This window comes from Pan paniscus, chromosome 4 (assembly GCF_029289425.2).
Source record: "Pan paniscus chromosome 4, NHGRI_mPanPan1-v2.0_pri, whole genome shotgun sequence".
NCBI classification, from domain to species: Eukaryota; Metazoa; Chordata; class Mammalia; order Primates; family Hominidae; genus Pan; species Pan paniscus.
The window spans coordinates 44,383,289-44,404,523 of record NC_073253.2 but is presented as its reverse complement, the minus strand read 5'-3'; the positions used below and the strand labels follow the sequence as shown (position 1 = coordinate 44,404,523).

Below are 21,235 nucleotides of genomic sequence, written 5' to 3'. Positions count from 1 at the left end.
GCCTCCCGGGTTCAAGAGATTCTCCTGCCTTGGCCTCCCGAGTAGCTAGGACTATAGGTGCATACCACCATGCCTGACTAATTTTTTTGTATTTTTAGGAGAGAGGGGGTTTCACCATGTTGGCCAGGCTGGTCTCGAACTCCTGACCTCAAGTGATCTGCCTGCCTTGGCCTCCCAAAGTGCTGGGATTATAGGCAAGACAATATCTTGAAGGCTTAGCTCTAACATTCTGTAAGTCTGATTTTTAAGGAAATCTAGGAAGATAGATGAAATTTTTTTCTGGTTAATTAAGGAGCAAAAATGAAGCAGTCTTAGGAAAGCCAGGAAGGCTGTGGTATGTATTCACCACTGAGACGATAGTTCTTATGTCCCTGCCCTTGACTCGAAGCCCTGTTTTTTTTTCCCTCACTTTAAAGTGTGAAGGTGTTAGGAAGTGTTTTCTTTCGACATTTACCTCCAGGCAAGGCCACTTGTAGCTGGAATAGGACAGGTCTATATTATGAGCTATGAAGTAAATGTTTCGCTGAGAGTTTCTGGGTGTGTTAGTTTTCATTGGCAGTTAGATTTGTTTACTTAAGGTTTCAAGAGGCTTAAAAACAACAAACCCGACTCAAGGGAGACCAATGCCAGTAATATTAGAGTCCCAGTGAACTTTGGCCTCTCATCTGATTTTACTGTCATGAAGGTTTAATCAGTTCTAGTTGCTTTTGATAATTTGGCAAAAGATAGCTATTGTAACTTATGGAGGTGATGATGATTAAGGTGAAAGAACTACTTAGCTTTTAAGAAGGTATTATTTTAATAAAATTCCTCCTTGAACCTCTGGAAATTTGATAGCCTGTGGGTTGTTGCATGTGGACTTCATTGTTTCTCTCTAGTAACAAGTATTTTCATTGTATGTAAAAGAATTGTCTGTTGAATAGCAGATATATGATTTTGCCCAAACTAATGTTTTATGTGATTCTTAACCAGAGGCAAATTCCTCATTTCTTTTCCTCTCCCCTTGAGTTTTTTGAACTGAAATGCCTCAGAAAGCCTATTTAAAATAAATTATTTGGAGGTGGTTTAACCACAGATATTTTGCCTTTCTTTCTATTCTCCCCTCACCTGCCCAAGTTCATGTCGCGGAATTCAATACCACGTTCTCATTCTTTCCTTAATTGATGGCAACAGGCAGATGTAGCCTGTTACTCTCATTTCTGCCTGATTAGTTTCACCCTGATAATGTGGCCATCGCTGTGGAATTGTGTCATCCTGCATCTAAACTGTTCACAGTGGAGTAGATTAGGGAGTTTTCTTCCTTTTGGTCATGAGAAATTAATATCAAAACAATCTCTACTTAAAATAATGGACGAGAATCTAGAATTAACTACTTGCACTAAAGGAGAATTAAAATTTGGGTTTGATTGATTGCAAAGAGCTGAGACAGGTTACTCCCCATATAGCTAATAATGGCTGATTGGGGGGGGAAAAGAAAAACTCATGTCTGTAATCCCAGTACTTGCGAGGCCAAGGAGGATCGCTTGAGCCCAGGAGTTTGAGACCATCTGGGGCATCAAGGCAAGACCCTATCTCTACAAAAAATTTAAAAAATTAGCCGGACGTGGGCACAGGTGCCTGTAGTCCCAGCTGCTTGGGAAGCTGAAGTGGGAGGATTGCTGGAGCCTGGGAGGTCAAGGCTGCAGTGAGGCATGATCTCGCCACTGCACTCCAGCCTGGGTGACAGAGTGAGACCCTGTCTCAAAAAAGCAAAACAAAAAATTACTACAGTAACAATTAGCTACTCAATATTAGTTTAATCCCTCCCTACAGATTGGGGTCGGTCTAGAATTTTATTATGTTACTAAATCTTACTGACTTCCTTCTTGGATTTTTAGCATCTTCAGGATTATAACACGCCTCCTGCCCTCCCACCTCTCAGAGCAGAGGGTAGTCAAAAGCTGTGCCTTCAGTGTTTAAAACAAGTTTTATCCCTTTTGTATAATCTGTGAGAAAATTTAGAGTTTTATAATTCCCTGTCCCTGTTGGCTCAACACAGTGGTTTCTCTGCCCTTCTTAGGGCTTTTTTTTTTCCCCTTCCTTTTTCTGGATATCTTGTTCCTTGTAAAATAAACAGCTCATGTTTGCACGCTGCTTGGTTTTTAACCTGGTCTTTTATAGTCACTCAGATGGATACCAGTTTGTATTTTAAATGTTTTAAGATTTGTTTAATTAAACTTTGCAGGTCTTTGTTTTGTTCTGCCCTCAAATTTCAGATCTGATTTTTTTAATTAAATATTTTATTTGGTTAAGTATGGATGATTTGGAAAATACAGTGAAGTGCAGTCATTCCTTGGTATACTCAGGTGGTTGGTTCTGGGACCCCCATGTATACCCAAATCCATGCATATTCAAGTCCTGTAGTCGGTGGAACCCATGTGTATGAAAAATTGGCCCTCTGGATACCTGGGTTTGCATTCCGCCAATACTGTTTTCCATCTATGTTTAGTTGAAAAAAATCCACGTATATGTGGACCCATGCAGTTCAAACCTGGTTGTTCAAGGGCCAACTGTATAAAGTAATTTTTGTTTGTTTGTTTTTGAGACAGTCTCACTCTGTTGCCAGGCTGGAGTGCGATGGCACGATCTCAGCTCATTGCAGCCTCCCGCTCCCAGGTTCAAGTGATTCTTCTGCCTCAGCCTTCCGAGTATCTGGGATTACAGGTGCCTGCCACCATGTGCAGCTACTTTTTGTATGTTTAGTAGAGATGGGGTTTTGTCATGTTGGCCAGGCTGCTCTCAAACTTCTGACCTCAGGTGATCTGCCTGCCTCGGCCTCCCAAAGTGTTAGGATTATAGGCGTCAGCCACCATGCCTGGCCTGTATAAAGAAAATTATGTCAACTTAAGTTACCACTATGGGGTCCTTTTTTTTTTTTTTTTGAGATGGAGTCTTGCTCTGTTGCCCAGGCTGGAGCGCAGTGGCACTATCTCGGCTCACTGCAACCTCCGTCTCCTGGGTTCAAGCGATTCTCCTGCCTCAGCCTCCCAAGTAGCTGGGATTACAGGCACCTGCCACTGTGCCCGCCTAATTTTTGTATTTTTAGTAGAGACGGGGTTTCACCATCTTGGCCAGGCTGGCCTCAAACTTCTGACTACGTGATCCTCTGCCTCCCAAAGTGCTGGGATTACAGGCGTGAGCCACCATGCCTGGCCTGGGGTACTTTCTTTAATCATCTTTTTCCTTTCCTATTTCTTATTCTAAATTGGAAGTATGCTCATACTCCCTTAAATTTTTTTTTACTTTTGTTATTATTTATTTAGAGACAGGGTGTAGCTCTGTCACCCGTGTTGGAGTGCAGTGGTACAGTCATAGCTCACTGCAGCCTCAAACTTGTTAATATTTGTAAAATACTTAGTATAATACCTTGCACATGGTAAATAATGTAATGTTGTTACTTTTAATAATTTGGTGGGATTTTTGTTTTGAGATGGAGTCTTGCTCTGTCACCCAGGCTGGAGTGCAATGGCGCAATCTCAGCTCACTACAATCTCCACTTCCTGGATTCAAGTGATTCTCCTGCTTCAGCCTCCTGAGTAGCTGGGATTACAGGCACACGCCACCACGTCTAGCTAATTTTTGTACTTTTAGTAGAGATGGGGTTTCACCACGTTGGTCGAACTCCTGACCTCAGGCGATCCACCCGCGTCGGCCTCCCAAAGTGCTGGGATTACAGGCATGAGCCACCGTGCCTAGCCAATTTATTTTAAACCCAAAAATTGGTGTTATTTTAAAACCAAAAATAGGATCATAATGTACACATTGTATGCAGTTTGCTTTTTTAAAAACTTTGTTTTGTGAACATCTTCCCAAGTCTGTCAGCACACAGATCTAATTGCTCTTGGCAGCTGGGTGGTATTTCATAGTATGAGTATACGATGATTCATTCTCCTATTTATGGACATTTTAATCGTGTTCAGTTGTTTACTATTACAGATAACGCTGCAGTGAACATTCTCTCACATGTCTTTATGCACTCTTGCTAGTGTTTGTGTAAGATAAATTTCTAGAACTAGTCATTGAGTGTGCACACTTAAAATTTTACTAGGTTAGCTGGGCATGGTAGCTCGACTCTAGTCCCAGCTACTCGGGAGGATGAGACAGGAGGATCTCTTGAGCTCAAGAGATGAGGCTGCAGTGAGCTATGGCTGTGTCACTGTACTCCAGCTTAGGCAATAGAGCAAGACCCTATCTCTTGAAAAAAAGCATTTTACGAGGGATTACCAAGTTGCATTGTTTTTGAAAGCTCTGCAGATTCTACTAACCCTGATGGTATATGAAATTGCTCAGTTCCCAACACTTTTTTCTGTTCTGGTTATTATCTGTCATTAATTTTTGTTAATCCAGTAAGTAAAAATAAAGTTTCATTTTCAAAATTTGGTGATTAAGCATATGCTTATTTCCTGTTCTTCATCACTTGACATCTTCATAGCATGGCTTAGTTTTCCGTGATTGTTCGTTCTTTCCTGACTAGAGTTTTTTATATTATGGATATTAATATTTTGTCTTATTGATGATAACTTCTCCCACATTATTGTGGTCTTTCATCTTTGTCTACAGTGTTTTTTTGTTTGTTTTAAGAGAGAGGGTCTCACTATGTTACCCAGGCTCGTTTTGAACTCCTGGCCTCAAGTGATCCTTGTGCCTTGGCCTCCCAAAGTGTTGGGATTGTAGGCATTTGCCACTATGCCCAGACTTCTTATTTTTTTATGTACTTATATTTCCTGTCTCTTTATGGCTTCTACATATCTTTGTTCCTAGAGAGTTTTACACCCCCTTCAAGGTTTAAATAATACCCTCCTATAGTTTCATTGGTATTTTAAAGTTTTATTTTTTTTACCCCATGTGTACTAAATGTGTGCAGAGGGTTGAGTTAAACATATGTCAGTCCTTGGTACATTTTAACATCCTTGATTGGTGTAATGTTCCTCTCTCATATTTCTTGTTTTTATTTTCGCCCAACCTAGACCTTTAAGATCACCAGAAGCTTTAGACCACCAGAAACATGTTTTTTTAAACAGCTTTATTGAGGTACAATTTATATACCATACATTGTCATCACCCATTAAAAATTTACAGTGATTTTTAGCAAACTTAGAAGTGTCGTGCACCCAATCCAGTTTTTGTGTTTTTGTTTTTGTTTTTAACATCCAGGATATACACTGGACCACCCCCCCTTGTTTTTTAAGATAAATGTTTCATTTTAGAATAGTTTTATTAATAGATTTACAGAAAAGTTGCAATTATAGTATGATGGATTTCTGTATACCACGGCACTCAGTTTTCCCTTTTATTATTATTTTTTCTTGAGGCAAGGTCTCACTCTGTTGCCCAGGCTGGAGTGCAATGGCACAATCATAGCTCACTACAGCCTTGACTGCTGGGCTCAAGCAGTCCTCCCACCTCAGCCTCCCAAGTAGCTGGGACTACAGACATGTGCCGCTATGCCTGGCTGACTTTTTTTTTTTTTTTTTTTAAAGTAGAGACAGAGTTGCTATGTCACCCAGGCTAGTCTTGAACTCCTGAACTCATGCAGTTCTCCTGCCTTGGCCTCCCAAACTGCTGGGATTACAGGTGTGAGCCACTACCCACAGTGCAGCTAGTTGTCCCTATTGTTAACATCCTACATTAGTGTGGTGCATTTGTCACCACTAATGGACCAATATTGATATTTACTATTTACCAAATGTCATAACTTTATTCATATTGAGATGCTTGTTTTTTATTATAGTATGAGATAAACACTAACTTAATTTTGTTCCCAAATGGTCAACTTGAATAATACTGAAATTGTGTTTTCTGAAATTTTACAATTTTTGGTGAAAGTTGAGTCTTTTGATTATTCTTCCTTTTTTGAACACATTTTGGCCAGCATAATTGTGTAAAAGGGGACTATTAAGCCATTTTCTAACAGTATATGATAATATTTTTAGAGAATAGACAAAATTGATGTTTACGTTAAATTTGGTTTTATATTAACAGAAAGCATTTTCATCCACATGCCTGGGGTTACGTATGGGTGACAAAGCCAGGATTAGAACCCTAACTGAGCATTTCCATGCAAGTAGATTCTTAGGAAAAACCTTAATGATTACCTTTTTTTTTCTTTTTAATTATTTTTTGAGATGAAGTCTTGCTCTGTCACACAGGCTAGAGTGCCGTGGCATGATCTCGGCTCACTGCAACCTCCACCTCCCGGGTTCAAGCGATTCTCCTGCCTCAGCCTCCCAAGTAGCTGGGATTACAGGCATGTGCCACCACACCCAGCTAATTTTTGTATTTTTAGTAGACATGGGGTTTTGCCACGTTGGCCAGGCTGGTCTCAAACTCCTGACCTCAGGTGATCCACCCACCTCAGCCTCCCAAAGTGCTGGGGTTACAGGTGTAAGCCACCATGCCCGGCCAATGATTACCTTTTTAAAAACTGGACTTTAAGGCTGAGCACAGTGGCTGACACTTGTAATCCCAGCACTTTGGGGGACCAAGGTGCTTGGATCAGTTGAGGTCAGGAGTTTGAGACCATCCTGGCCAACATGGTGAAACCCCGTCTCTACTGAAAATACAAAAATTAGCTGGGCCTGGTGTCGCATGCCTGTAGTCCCAGCTACTCTGGAGGCTGAGGTGGGAAATCACCTGAACCTGGGAGGTGGAGGTTGCAGTGAGCCGAGATGTGCCACTGCACTTCAGGCTGGGTGACAAAGTGAGACTCTGTCTCTAAAAACAAAAACTGGACTTCAGGTGCACAGAAATAGATTAATTCAATTCTTAGTTTATGACATTATCACCTTTAGTCCATGCATAGCATTCCTGGTACATTTATTGTTTCATAATGAACACCTGCAGATCTACCATCCCACCTAATAATTACAATACATTACTAAGTTACATTATACATTTTTTACTCTCTCATCTACTTGCTTCTACCTGCCCCCAGAGGTAGCCTATCTAGAATTTTGAGTTTATTATAATTTGCTTTTTAAGTTTTTACCTGCATACATGTATAACTTAGCAACATGATTTTGTTTTGGGTGTTTTTTAACTTTGTAGAAGGTGTACCTGCATGTAGTGTCTTGGCATTTGCCTTTTTACTCAGAGTTAGGTTATAGATTAATACATGTTGATGGAGTTGAAGTCTATCTGATGTCGCCATTGTCTGGTCCTCTATTTTATCACATTTCATAGCAGTTTATCCAGTTTCCTTTTAATGGGGTTTTGGATTATTAAGACCATTACAAATGCCATGAACATTTTTATTTTTTATTTATTTATTTTTAAGATAGTGTCTTGCTCTGTTGCCTGGGCTGGAATGTAGTGGCATGATCTTGGCTCACTGTAACCTCCGCCTCCCGGGTTCAAGCAATTTTCCCACTTCAGCCTCCCAAGTAGCTGGGATTATAGGCGTATGCCACCACACCTGGCTAATTTTTGTATTTTTAGTAGAGACAGGGTTTTGCCATGTTGGCCAGGCTGGTCTCAAACTCCTGACCTCAAGTGATCCACCTGCCTTGGCCTCCCAAAGTTCTGGGATTACAGGCGTGAGTGTAATCCCGTGAATCCCGCCTGGCCCCATGAACATTTTTAAATCACCTATACTTGTGAACGTTTCTCTTGGCTGTGTACCTAAGAGTGGAAGTCCTGGGATGCAGCATTTGTGAGTGTACATTTCTTTCTTTTCTTTTCTTTTCTTTTTTGAGACAGGGTCTCGCTCTGTCACCCAGGCTGGAGTGCAGTGGTGCGATCTCGGCTCACTGTGAGCTCCACCTCCCGGGTTGACGCCATTCTCCTGCCTCAGCCTCCCGAGTAGCTGGGACTACAGGTGCCCGCCACCACACCCAGCTAATTTTTTGTATTTTTAGTCTAGACGGGGTTTCGCCGTGTTAGCCAGGATGGTCTCGATCTCCTGACCTCATGATCCGCCCGCCTCAGCCTCCCAAAGTGCTGGGATTACAGGCGTGAGCCACCGTGCCTGGCCTGTGAGTGTACATTTCTATAAGACAATGTCAAATTATTTTTCATATATAATCTAAACCAGCAACTCTTGGTGGTGTTAGACTTTATAATATTTTCCAGTCAAACGTGTAAAAGTGTATCAGTGTTGTCTTGGTTTATATTTCTTCTGAACATGTCATGTTTATTGGCCTAATGTGTTTTCTCTTCTACTTTTTACCTTTTGGCAATTGCTGAGGTGGCAAAACTCAACCAGTTTCTCTGATACTCTTGATTTTTATAAGAGTTTTTATGGGGTAAAGGTCAACTTTTTATGAGGCATAGTCCTGAGGAAGTATAGTCTATTGCGTGATCATTAGTGTCCTTTTCACAAATGACTAACCCTTTATAGATATGACAAGCCAAAGTGCCTTCTCTCCTTTAGGGAAAGATGTGTTCCTTCCCTTTTCCATTGTGTTGATGGTATGATAGAGGTCCTTCTCAGGGCTGAGAATCAACTAATGTTTCCACTGTGATAAAAGTAGGTACCCTCAGCTGTTCTCATGCCGAGTGAACCTTCTCACTGTTGCTCTAGGTTATTTTATGACACCTGGACCAGAAAACCAGGCACTGTCAGGTTTGTGCATCACTGTAGGCAAAAGAGACCCTTAACTTGTAGGTCTTTACGAGGTACAGTGGTCTGCAACATAGAAGAGAATTGTGTCTACGTCAGTAGTTCTCAAACTTTTGCAGGCAACAGAATCACCTGGAGGGCTCATTGAAACAGCCCACTCACTCCCACCCTGGAGTTTATGATGTGTGCGCTAGGCCTGGGTGGGGCCTAGGTCGGTAATATTAATGTAGCTGGTCTGGGGACCATATTTCGAGAACCACTATTTTATAGATTCAAGCTGCAACCATTAAACTGTAAGCAAGTTATCATTACATCATGGCATACTTGGAAAATGGTGACTTAGTACAAAATACTGGAGTAAACTGAGGGGGATCTGGAACTGCAGATGATTGGCTCACAGGCTGGGCGACCAAAGACATCCTGGCACACCTGTTGAAAAACTCTGGCATGAGGTACAGGTATATTTAACAGTCTTCACAGGGATTTTCGTTTAAGTAAGGGGCCTTGAATGAGATCATTGATAAGCCTCACTGAGTACAAGGTTTTTCTACCTCATCCACTTCCAGAGCTCTAATAACTCATTGACTCTCAGGGAATTTCAGAATTTACCTTTGCTGGTGTCAACCTAAAGATTGACACAATTATAAATTTAGAAAGGATCTCCAGCTGTGAAAGAAAAAAGTAGAAAGGAGACTATTTATTATAAAGGATTACAACCTGTAAGGTGGCCATCCTTGACAGTCTTGGAAGCGTAGCTTCTGGCAGACACTGAAAGGCACTTAGAAGGAGATGGAGTTGGGACAAGAGCTTAATGCTGAACAGGTTGGCCATACGTTCCTATTCAACAGGTTATAGGAGGAGCTATGAATATCCGTGAATGGGGTCCTGATGCATGCGTAATGAACAAACATTCGTGTTACGTACATCCCATGTTCACTTTGGGGTGGAGACTTAACATTTAAATGTATTACAATTAGGCCCTGTACATCAAAAGGTGAAGCAGGGGCCAGGCGCAGTGGCTCACACCTGTAATCCTAGCACTTTGGGAGGCCGAGGCGGGCGGATCACCTGAGGTCAGGAGTTCGAGACAAGCTGGCCAACATGGTGAAACTCCTTCTCTTCTAAAAATATAAAAATTAGCTGGGTGTGGTGGTGGGCACCTGCAATCCCAGCTACTCAGGAGGCTGAGGCAGGGGAATTGCTTGAACCCAGGAGACGGCGGTTGCAGTGAGCCGACACAGTGCCACTGCACTCCAGCCTGGGTAACAGAGTGAGACTTCGTCTCAAAAAAAAAAAAAAAGGTGAAGCAGGAACACAAGGCACTCACATGCAGCCTCTGCAAGCTGGCCAGAACCATTCCACAGCTGCTAGTCTCTGATCAGGAGAAAGTTACTGAAATCAGTTTCTTGTCCAGTCAAAGCTGTATGGCTCGTGGAACAGGAGACAGTCAGTATCTGTTGGTGGATGAGCTGCAGTTGTTTTCTTTTTGTATTTTTTTGTAAGTTTTTATTTTTAATTTTTGTGGGTACATAGTAGGCTTATGCAATTGCTTTAATCTTGCTTATCTTGAGGCCAGTGCTTGTTTGGCTGCTGGAGAAAAAGAGCAACCTTATGGCGGTTAGAACATAGTGTATGGTTAGGACAAATGTAGGGGTGTGGGATTTAACCCTTGTCTGCCATGGCCTTAGGTCTTATTTATAATTTGGTGTTTTATTGCCACAAAGAGTCTATTTCTATCAATCTTGATAATCTCTATGTTAACATGAATGCTGGTCAGCTGTGTCTGAACCGCAGAAGGGAGGGAGTAAATGAGTTGTGTCTGACCTCCCATTCTGTCATGGCCAGGAACTCAGTTAAGATTTCTCTGGGGCACTCTTGGCCAAAAGGGGGTCTTCTCGGTTGGGGGCTTAGGATTTTATTTATAGTTCTTATTGGTCTATATTATTACTGTTTCTTTGGACAGCGTGCAGTTGGGTAGGGGCAATTTGTTTTCCAAATCCTGAATGCCATCTGAGCAAGGTAAAATAACCAGACATGTTCAAACCTGGTCCACGACCTCATTATTTGTGGGATTAGTAGATGTGGGACCGTCTGCCTTCAAGTGACCAAAGGTGGAGAAAAGTCTAAGAGAACTTTCCAGTCGATTTTGAAGCTTTTATTGGGGGGAGTATCTGAGGGTGTAAAATATCAGAAAACAGGAAAAACGAGTTAGACCACTTACTGTTGAGAACCTGTAGTACAAGGGCATAGGGCTGAGGAGGGTGGAATGGGCAGGTTGTAAACCTGGAGATGATCCTTAAGATTAAGATGCTCCTCCCTCTGATGCCTGAGGTATATCTCCACTTTAATCACCAAGCTGGGAAAATCCTACTCTTTCCTTTTTGAGAGAGGTGTTCCTAAACGCTGACCTAAACAAAGGCACATACTCATAATAATTTTGCATCAATAGCTGCTCTTACAAAGTTAAACTAATAGGCAAATAAAGCTCTTCAAAATGGGGAGGAGTTTAAGACAATGAGAATGGTCTCCTTTGTTACAAAGACCAGTCAAAATACCCAGCCAAGATGGGTACTTCAAGCCATGTTTGAATTCTTGAGGTGGCAGTTTGTTATGCCAGAAAGAGCTGAGCTTTGGAGCTAGAAGGACCAGGGTTCAAATCTCCCCTCTGCTACTTTACCTTCTCTGTGACTTTGAGCAAGTTAATTTAACTGTAGAAACTCAATTTCCTCATCTGAAAATAGAGATAATTGTATCTCCTTGGGTGGCGGTGAGAATAAACGAAGTCGGGTTTGCCTGGCACATGCTGGATACTCAACAGGTGAACTTCCCTTTCCTTCTTAGAGGTAGATGGCTTTTGCACATTGCTAGACCACATGGATGCAGGTCTAGCCTGACTCTCTCCCATGTGTGAACTAGGGATGAAATTAGGGTGAGGAGAAAAATGAGGATTAGCTATAATTGCATATAATTTGCATATATTTTGCTTTTACTAACTCCAAATGAAATATGAAATTGATTTAAGTGGGGATAAGTGTTTTCCCCAATCTTTGTTTTGGAGGAGAGAAGATTTTCTTTCAGAGTGACCTAGAACATTCCTTCTTGACCTTTTTATTCCTTCTCTGACTTCAGGGAGTCAGGGTGGGGAAGGTGGGACCAACATGATGGTGTAGACCCATCTTACTCTCAGGTGAGGAAGAATCACGGTAGGTATTTGGAGAAGAGCACCTGAGCTGCTCTAAAGGAGAGCTGCCCTGTTTATTTTCCTGTTGGCATCCCACAGGGGTTTAGGATGTTTTCATTAACTCTCCAAGGAGTGTTAGATGTTGTTTGTCACAAAGAATTTTTTCACAAGTGACATAATCAGAACACTTCTAATGAGTACAATTAAACTTTGAATAAAAATTTATCCTCATAATTACCTCTTGTGAAGATCTTTTAAAATGATATTTCATTTTGCTATTTTGGAAATAAATTCTTTCTTGATTGGAATAAGAATCTTAATAAAATTTCCCTGCATATCCCCTAAATTAATAATTCATACTCCTTAAGCATGTTCAGTGTGAGTGCTTGTCCTTTTTGAATGTAATTTCAAGAGTAAGTCTGAGTTACTTTTTTTTTTTTTTTTTTGAGATGGCATCTGTCACCCAGGCTGGAGTACAGTGGTGCAATCTCGGCACACTGCAACCTCCATCTCCCGGGTTCAAGTGATTCTTCTGCCTCAGCCACCAAGTAGCTAGGATTACGGGCGTGCGTCACCATGCCTGGCTAATTTTTGTATTTTTAGTAGAGATGGGGTTTCACCTTGTTTGCCAGGCTGGTCTCGAACTCCTGACTTCAGGTGATCCCTCCTGCCTCAGCCTCCCAAAGTGCTGGGATTACAGGCATGAGCTACCGCGCCTGGCCTAGAGAAATCTTTGATTTGTGTTTTCATCCTGCTTTCTTCTGCCCCTAATTTCTTAGAGATATCCTCAAATTACTTAAGGGAAAATTGTTACAAAGACACTTTGCTGTTTAGAATTATGCCTAGCTGGTTTTCTCAAGTTCTCATTCTTTAAAAGTGAGATGTAGTGGTGTGAGTCTGTAGTCCCAGCTACTTGGGAGGCTAGGGTAGGAGGATTGCATGAGTCCAGGAGTTCAAGTCCAGCTTGGGCAACATAGCAAGGCCTCATCTCTTAAGAAAAAAAAATCTTACTGTGAAAATTAAAATCTTTTTCTTTTCCTTTTTAAGAGAACCTTAACTACATCATTGAGTTTTATGAGCTGACTGGGGCATTCTGTCAGTAATAACAGTGAAATTCAGAAGTCATTTCTCTCATAATAGGAAATACAGGTTGGGGACTCCTTGTAGAAATGAGCACCTGTTCACTTTGTATTGCCCCCTCCAACCCCCTTCTACTTTCCTACTGTCCTTCAAAAGCCGCAGATACTGGGTTTATACTTACTTGGCATTGGTACCATTAAGTGGGTTAGAGGAAAAAATATTTTAGCCTTTTTTCAGGAAAATTGCAGTGTAAAGAGGAAGAAAAATGTTCGTACTCCTTGTTTTTCAAATATATTTTGCCTTTGCCTCTAGACTGTTGGAGTCTGGCATCAGCTGGCTCAGGATTTAAAAAAAAAAACGGAATGTTTCATGAATTTGGGTGCTGTTCTTGCCCAAAGGCCATGCTAATCTTTCCTGTATTGTTCAACTTTATATATGTGCTGCTGAAGGGAGCACTGCCTTGGAATTTATTATGCATGTGTATAGAAAAGGTTTAATCAGAGATCTTTGCTGAAGGGTGGAGTCAGTGGTCAAGCTAGTCCAGTTCTGCTGATGCTAAGAGAGAAAGGTCAGCTCAGTGTGCCTCATTGATAAGATACTTGGGTATACAGTGTAGAAATAGAACAGTTATCAATGAGGTAAACTTTATGCAGCAAACTTGGGGCTCCCGATTTGTGCCAGACACTGTGTGGTCCTTTGGAGACTCGAAGAGGAAAGCAGGAAACTGCCCGCCCTTGCATTTTCTACATCTAGGTTCTTGGGAAAGTTGTCTAACTGCCTGAGCCACAGCTTCCTCATTTCTGGAAAAGGAACGATATTTGCCTGTAAAGCCATGCCTACAAAATGATCTGTCACTTCAATATTTGGCTAATTGTAAGCAGTCAGATAGTGGTGGCTTAAGCCCAGTCTGCTGCCTACTGAAGTGAGATAGGTGAGCAAGCCACTGTTCGGCAGTGCATAAGCGATTTGGTGGGAGGTTTGTATGCACAGGTGTAGGGAGATAGCACAGGTTGGTGCCTCATCCAGGAGGGGCTTGTATGAGGAGGAGGTGGTGGCACATGAGCCAAGAATTGAAACCCAATTAAGGAATAGCTGGCAAAAGGGGAAGGGCATTTTAGCCAGTAAGAAATCTCTGAAAAGATACACAGACTCTGCTAAAGCTCACGCTGTGAGGAGGAGGTGGGACCTAGAGAAGTATAAAATGGGTTTTTAAGCAAAGGAAGGATTTTTAAATTCTGATAAGGTATTGGATTAAGAATAGGCTTTGGTTTGGTGAAGCATTTGCCTGTGAAGCTTGGCAACTTCTGTTGTAAACTTTTGTTGTAAGGAATTCTGTGGGAACCAAGAGTGCTTCCCTCCCTTCCCTCCTGTGGTGGGGTCTGAGCACACTCCGTGGCAACCCACCCACTGGTTTCGCAGTTGCTGCCAAATTCCACTTTCAGAGGGAAATGATTCTATTCCTTTCTGACTCTGAATGTTAAACAATCAAGAATACCCCTATGTACTTTGAGGGGTAGGTAAATATCTTTCTGTATGTGATACTGCCTGGATATGTCAGGAGAGTGCATCTCATGTTTTAATGCTACTAAGAATGGGAAACTTAAGATGTAAGGAATATGTATTGCAGAAGATACACTGCATTGAAGCTGAACCTGATTGTAAGGCTTTATAATAGCAAAATAATCCAAATAAAGGTCTTCTGCCACCTCCAAATTCCTGTAAAAATTATTTGATCAGATCCAGTGGCCTTAATTCCAAAATCCAGCATCTTTTGAATTTTTACTGTGTTTAAAGGCACTATGGTAAATGTGATACCTTGTCACCTCATTTAATCATCAAAATAACTTTATGTACTAGGTAGTTTTCTCCTTTTTTTTTTCTTTTTTTCTTTTTCAGATGAAAACTAAGGCTTTATAGAATTTGTGGTTGGCAGACCTGGGGTGAGCCCAGATAATCTGATGCTATTGGTTGTGTTTGTATGTATTTGAGATAGCGTCTCATTCTGTCACCCAGGCTGGAGTGCAGTGGCACAATCAGAGCTCACTGCAGCCTCTACCTCTCAGTCTCAAGAGGTCTTCCCATCTCAGCCTCCCGAGTAGCTGGCACTACAAGCACACGTACCAAACCCTAAAATGCCATTGATCCTATCACAAAGCTAGAGCGGTTCTACCCTTTTGAATAGCAGCTCTTTTTCACAGAAATATCTGTAGATTTATTTTGATTTTTTCCCCACACTTTATTTCTATTCCTTTGCCTTAAAACAACTAAATGATTCATCTAGGGTTAGCACTTGTTTGAGGTCTTTGGTTTTTTTCCAATTTTTTTTCTCAATTACAGAGTGATATGTAATAATTTAAAGGCTATTAGGTAAAATGTCAAGAGTGTTGGAGCTGTTACATAAAACATAAAATCTAACAGTGGCCGGGCGTGGTGGCTCACGCCTGTAATCCCAGCACTTTGGGAGGCCGAGGTGGGTGGATCATTTAAGGTCAGGAGTTCGAGACCAGCTTGGCCAACATGGTTAGACCCCATCTCTACTAAAAATACAAAAATTAGCCAGGCATGTTGGTGGGTGCCCGTAATCCCAGCTACTCGGGAGGCTGAGGCAGGAGAATCACTTGAACCCAGGAGGCGGAGGTTACAGTGAGCCGAGATCACACCACTGCACTCCAGCCTGGGTGACAGGGTGAGACTCTGTCTCAAAAAAAAATATATATATATATGTGTGTGTGTATATATATATATATATATGTATATGTATGCATGTGTGTGTGTGTGTGTGTGTATATATATATATACATATATATACATACAGTGTTGGGAGTCTAGTTGGCTGTGCTTTTTATGTTTAAATTTTTTATCCCAAAGGTTCTGTGGTAAGCCTTCCATGTTAATATTGACCTAAGGGAAGAAGCTGAGGCAAAATTAATATAGAAAATTTATTTGGGCCAAGGTTGAGAACAGCTGCCTGGGACATGCTTCCAAGCTGCCTTGGGGAGTGCGCCATGCAACCTTTTTTATAAGCAAGTTTTGAAAGGCAAAAACGGGGCACAAGGAGTGGACAGAAACAAAGTTGTTCATCAGGAATTCTCACTGGTTTACAGAAATAACGTTGTCACATCATCGAGCTATAGCAGGGTTATGGTGCCTAGTGTGTAGCATTGTTAGATTATGCAGTTTCTGGAGATAACTACATAGCTCAAGGGGGAAGTAGGACTTGATTGCTGTTTCATTTTAATGCCTCTCCGGGCCTGATAAGTTTTAAGAAAGGGCTTACATTCCTCAGATAAGAAGAACCTGTATATGTATTTCACATTAAGGCATAATTTCTTTTTTTTTGACACAGTCTCGCTGTTGGCCAGGCTAGAGTGCAATGGCACTATCTCTGCTCACTGCAACCTCTGCCTCTCTGGTTCAAGTGATTCTCTTGCCTCAGCCTCCCCAGTAGCTGGGACTACAGGTGCATGCCACCACGCCCAGCTAATTTTTTTTGTGTGTGTATTTTTAGTAGAAACGGGGTTTCGCTGTGTCAGCCAGGATGGTCTCGATCTCCTGCCCTTGTGATCCACCCGCCTCAGCCTCCCAAAGTGCTGGGATTACAGGCGTGAGCCACCGCGCCCGGCCTATTAAGGCATAATTTCTAATGCATGTTACTTTTGTAGGATGAATTCACTTACACATCAGAATGAAATAAGGAAAGTGAAAAGGGAAGGCACTGATGTTGTGTGATATATTGTGTAGGTTATTAGTAATAGAACCATAGAGAACGTACATTAAGGGAGAATAAACAAATCTCTTATTAAAAGAGTAGAAGTCAGCTTGAACTTCTTAATTTCTTCTGTGGTTTTAACATTCCATGTTGAGAGGTGAATGGATTAAGAACTACCAGTGTGCTTTGTTCTAGATTAGTGCTTTTCCAAGTGTGGTGCACAGACAGCAACATAGCATTACCTGAGAGCTTGTTAGAAATGAAAATTCTCCTAACCGAGACCTGGCTTAGGTTAAATGAGAATGGTCTTTCTAATGTGGGCGTGAGATAATGAGACCAGTCTTCCTAATATGGAGGTGGAAAATTGCCATAGATAATTATGAAACCTAATCACATTAGGATGAGAACTAGGTGATCAGATTTTTCTTCTTGGTAATATACTTGTTTAAACTAGCAGTAGCACTGTTTATATGTCTATTACAATGTGGATTTAACTATTAACCTGTAATTATTGCCTTTTTATTATTAGTGTTAATAGTATTTAATGGGCCACATAAATATTAGATAATGTATATAAGATAATTTTCTTCAGTGTCTTCCCCCTTTTCATTACAAGATAAATAATAACTATCTCTTGGGGTTTTTTAAGGTTAAAAATGTGTCTGCAGGCACACAGGACGTGCCTTCACCCCCATCTGACTATGTGGAAAGAGTTGACAGTCCCATGGCATACTCTTCCAATGGCAAAGTGAATGACAAGCGGTTTTATCCAGAGTCTTCCTATAAATCCACGCCGTAAGTAGCATCTCTCTTAGTTTGATAGACTGAGTGTAAAAATGAGTATTTGCATATAATTGGTTTTTGTTGTTTTTGTGCCTTTCTGCTTAAAAAAATATCCAGCAGTGCACACAAAAGCTGGATCTGGATCTTGGTATTACAACAATCTTTGCTTTGTTGGTACAGAGGCCTGCGGCTACTTGGAAGACCAGGATGAGGAGGGTGGGGTTCTATTTCCCTTCTAAGTTGAAAATGCTTCTTTTCACTTACTTGTTTAATTGAAAGGTTGGGTTGGGTTCTTTCACTCTAGGAATGTGGTTCTGCTATTTCTGGTTTTGAAGTTTAGGTGAGGGTGAGAGGAAGTTACTGAGCAGAGGTCAGTGCTGTGCTCAGCCTCTCCTTTTGCCTATAATTGTTGGATCTCATAAACAGAAGGGAGGACATTTCACATTAATCAACCCTGCCCACATACATTTCTGTTAAACTAGAAGACTTCATTTGAATCCAGGAATTGTGGTATTTCATTTGCTGTGCTAGGTCCTCAGTATTGCTGGGAGATGTGAGAAACCTCAGTGAACGTCTGGCCTAGGGTAGGTGTCATATGATAATTGAAATGGTATCTCTGTGGTGGAAACACTTACCCTAAAGCTCAATTCTAATTCCACCTAATGACTAGTGAGAGAAGACTATTGGAGATAATTGGTATGGGCGGGGATGTAATTTTTGCCTAAGGATGTTGAAGTCGGTATTTTTACATATATAGTCATGCATTGTTTAACGATGGGAATACTGAGAAGTGTGTCTTTAGGCAATTTCATCCTTGAGTGAACATCACAGTGTACTTAACACAAACCTAGATGGATAGCCTGCTACGAGCCTAGGCTATGTGGTATAGCTTCTTGCTTTTACGCTACAAATGCAGACAGCATGTTAATATACCAAATACTCTAGGCAGCGGTAATACAGTGGTATTTGTATATCTAAACACAAAAAAGGTACAGTAAATATAAAAGATAAAAAATGGTACATCTTGGCCGGGGCGGTGGCTCACGCCTTATAATCCCAGCACTTTGGGAGGCCGAGGCAGGTGGATCACCTGAGGTCAGGAGTTCAAGACCGGCCTGACCAACATGGAGAAACCCCATCTCTACTAAAAATAGCCAGGCGTGGTGGCGCATGCCTGTAATCCCAGCTACTTGGGAAGGCTGAGGCAGGAGAATCGGTTTAACCCGGGAGGCGGAGGTTGTTGTAAGCGGAGATTGTGCCATTGCACTCCAGCCTGGGCAACAAGAGCGAAGCTCCATCTAAATAAATAAATAAATAAATGGTACATCTTGTAAGGCACTTACCATGAATGGAGCTTGTAGGACTGGAAGTTGCTCTGGGTGAGTCAGGGAGTAAGTGGTGAGTGAATGTGAAGGCCTAGGACATTACTGTACACTTTATAAACACTATACTTAGGCTACACTAAATTTACTAAACATTTTTCTTTCTTCTATAATAAATTTTAGCTTTCTATAACTTTAATTTTTTTGACTCTTTTGTAATAACACTTAAACACAATCACATGGCTGGGTGCAGTGGCTCACGCCTGTAATCCCCACACTTTGGGAGGCCCAGGCGGACGGATCACCTGAGGTCAGGAGTTCGAGACCAGCCTGGCCAAAATGGCAAAACCCTGTCTCTACTAAAAATACAAAAATTAGCCAGGCATGGTGGCTCACACCTGTAATCTCAGCTACTCGGAAGGCTGAGGCAGGAGAATCACTGGAACCTGGGAGGCGGCGGTTACAGTGAGCTGAGATCACACCAGTGCACTCCAGCCTGCGTGACAAAGTGAAACTCTGTCTCAAAAAAAAAACAAAAGGCCGGACGCGGTGGCTCACCCCTGTAATCCCAGCACTTTGGGAGGCTGAGGCGGGTGGATCACGAGGTCAGGAAATCGAGACCATCCTGGCTAACAGGGTGAAACCCCGTGTCTACTAAAAGTACGAAAAATTAGCCGGGCATGTTGGCGGGCGCCTGTAGTCCCAGCTACTCGGGAGGCTGAGGCAGGAGAATGGCGTGAACCCGGGAGGCAGAGCTTGCAGTGAGCCGAGATTGCGCCACTGCACTCTAGCCTGGGCGACAAAGCGAGACTCTGTCTCAAAAACAAACAAACAAAAGAACAACAACAAAAAACACAATCACAAACCCTGGCACAGTGGTGCACACCAGCAGTCCCAGCTAATTGGGAGGCTGAGGTGGGAGGGATCATACTTGAGCCCGGGAGCTCAAATCCAGCCAAAAATAAAAGAAAAGCCAAAAATCCCATACCTACATTGTATAGATATAGAGAAGTATTTTCCTTATTCTATAAGCTTTTTTTTTTTTTTTTGGTAGAGACATGGTCTCAATCTGTCACCCAGCCTGGGGTGCAGTGGTGTGATCACAGCTCACTGTAGCCTTGACCTCCCAGGCTCAAGTGATCTTCCCACTTTAGTCAGCTAAGTAGCTGAGACTACTTGGTCACCTCAGTAGCTGGGACTACACATGTGCTCCACCATGCCCAGCTATTTTTTTCTATTTTTTTTTGTAGAGACAGGGTCTCGCTATGTTGTCCAGGCTGGTCTCAAACTCCTGGGCTCAAGCGATCTGCCTGCCTCGGCTTCACAAAGTACTGGGATTACAGGCATGAGCCACCATGCCCTGCCACCAGGCTGTTCTTAGACTCCTGACCTCAAGTGATCCTCCCACTTTGGCCTCCCAAAGTGCTGTTTTCTATTTTTACCATGTAAATTTTATTTTAGTTTCTACACTTTATTGTTAAAAACTAAGATACAGACTGGGTGCAGTGGCTTATGCCTGTAATCCCACCACTTTGGGAGGCTGCAGTGAGCTGCGATTGCACCACTGCCCTCCAGCCTGGGCAACAGAGACCCTATCTCAAAAAAAATAAAAATAAACACACACACACACACACACAAAAACCCAAAACTAAGATACAAACATACACATTTGCCTAGGCCTACATCAATATCACTGTCTTCCATTTCCACATCTTGTTGCACTGGAAGGTCATCAGGGCCAATAACACACCCAGAGCTGTCATCTTCCATGGTGACAGTGCCTTCTTCTGGAATACCTCCTGAAGCACCTGCCTGAGGCTCTTTTAACTTTTTTTTTCTGTTTCAACTGTTTTTTTTTTTTAATAAGTTGAAGGAATCTAATAAAAAATATAGTGTAAATACATAAACCAGTAGCATAGTCGTTTATTGTCAAGTATTATATACTGTACGTAATTGCATTTGCCATATACTTTTATTAGTCCCTTATTGACTGAAATGTCTTTATGACTTTGTGACTGTAATTCTAGAACTCTAAGTTCCTTTGGAGACTGAAAAAGCCCAAAAAATTTCCTTTCAGCTAGTTTGAATGTCTACTTTAAAGGTGTATCTACTGGAAATAACTTTTTTGTTACTTCGAAGTGTTTTTTTGTTTGTTTTGTTTTTGAGACGGAGTCTCACTCCGTTACCCAGGCTGGAGTGCAGTAGTGCGATCTCAGTTCACTGCAACCTCCGTCTCCTGGGTTCAAGTGATTCTCCTGCCTCAGCCTCCTCCTAGTAGCTGGGATTACAGGTGCGCGCCACCATGCCTGGCTAATTTTTGTATTGTTAGTAGAGACGGGGTTTCATGATGTTGGCCAGGTTGGTCTCGAACTCCTGACCTCAGGTGATCTACCTGTCTTGGCCTCCCAAAGTGCGGGCATTACAGGCGTGAGCCACCACGCCTGGCCTGCTTTGAAGTTTTATCCCCAATGCCCGACTCCTGATTAGTGGGCCATGATATATGAGATTTACTCTGAGTGCATAGTTGTTTTGGTATTCAGACTTGATCTTGCTGTTGATTT

At 41.9% G+C, this 21,235-nt stretch overlaps 1 protein-coding gene and 1 non-coding gene across 4 annotated transcripts in view; one reads left to right on the top strand and one right to left on the bottom strand.

The window, feature by feature from the left end:
* Positions 1-21,235, top strand: part of OCLN (occludin) — a 62,400-nt gene that overhangs the window by 24,139 nt on the left and 17,026 nt on the right. For all 3 annotated transcript variants that reach the window (XM_034959994.4, XM_008957324.5, XM_055112323.2), the window contains one exon: positions 17,219-17,364. In XM_034959994.4, coding sequence (XP_034815885.1) covers positions 17,219-17,364 — 146 coding nt within the window. The remainder of the gene's footprint in view (positions 1-17,218; positions 17,365-21,235) is intronic.
* Positions 13,212-13,314, bottom strand: LOC112439921 (U6 spliceosomal RNA). The gene has a single exon (XR_003028144.1). It is a non-coding gene; the product is annotated as a U6 spliceosomal RNA (small nuclear RNA).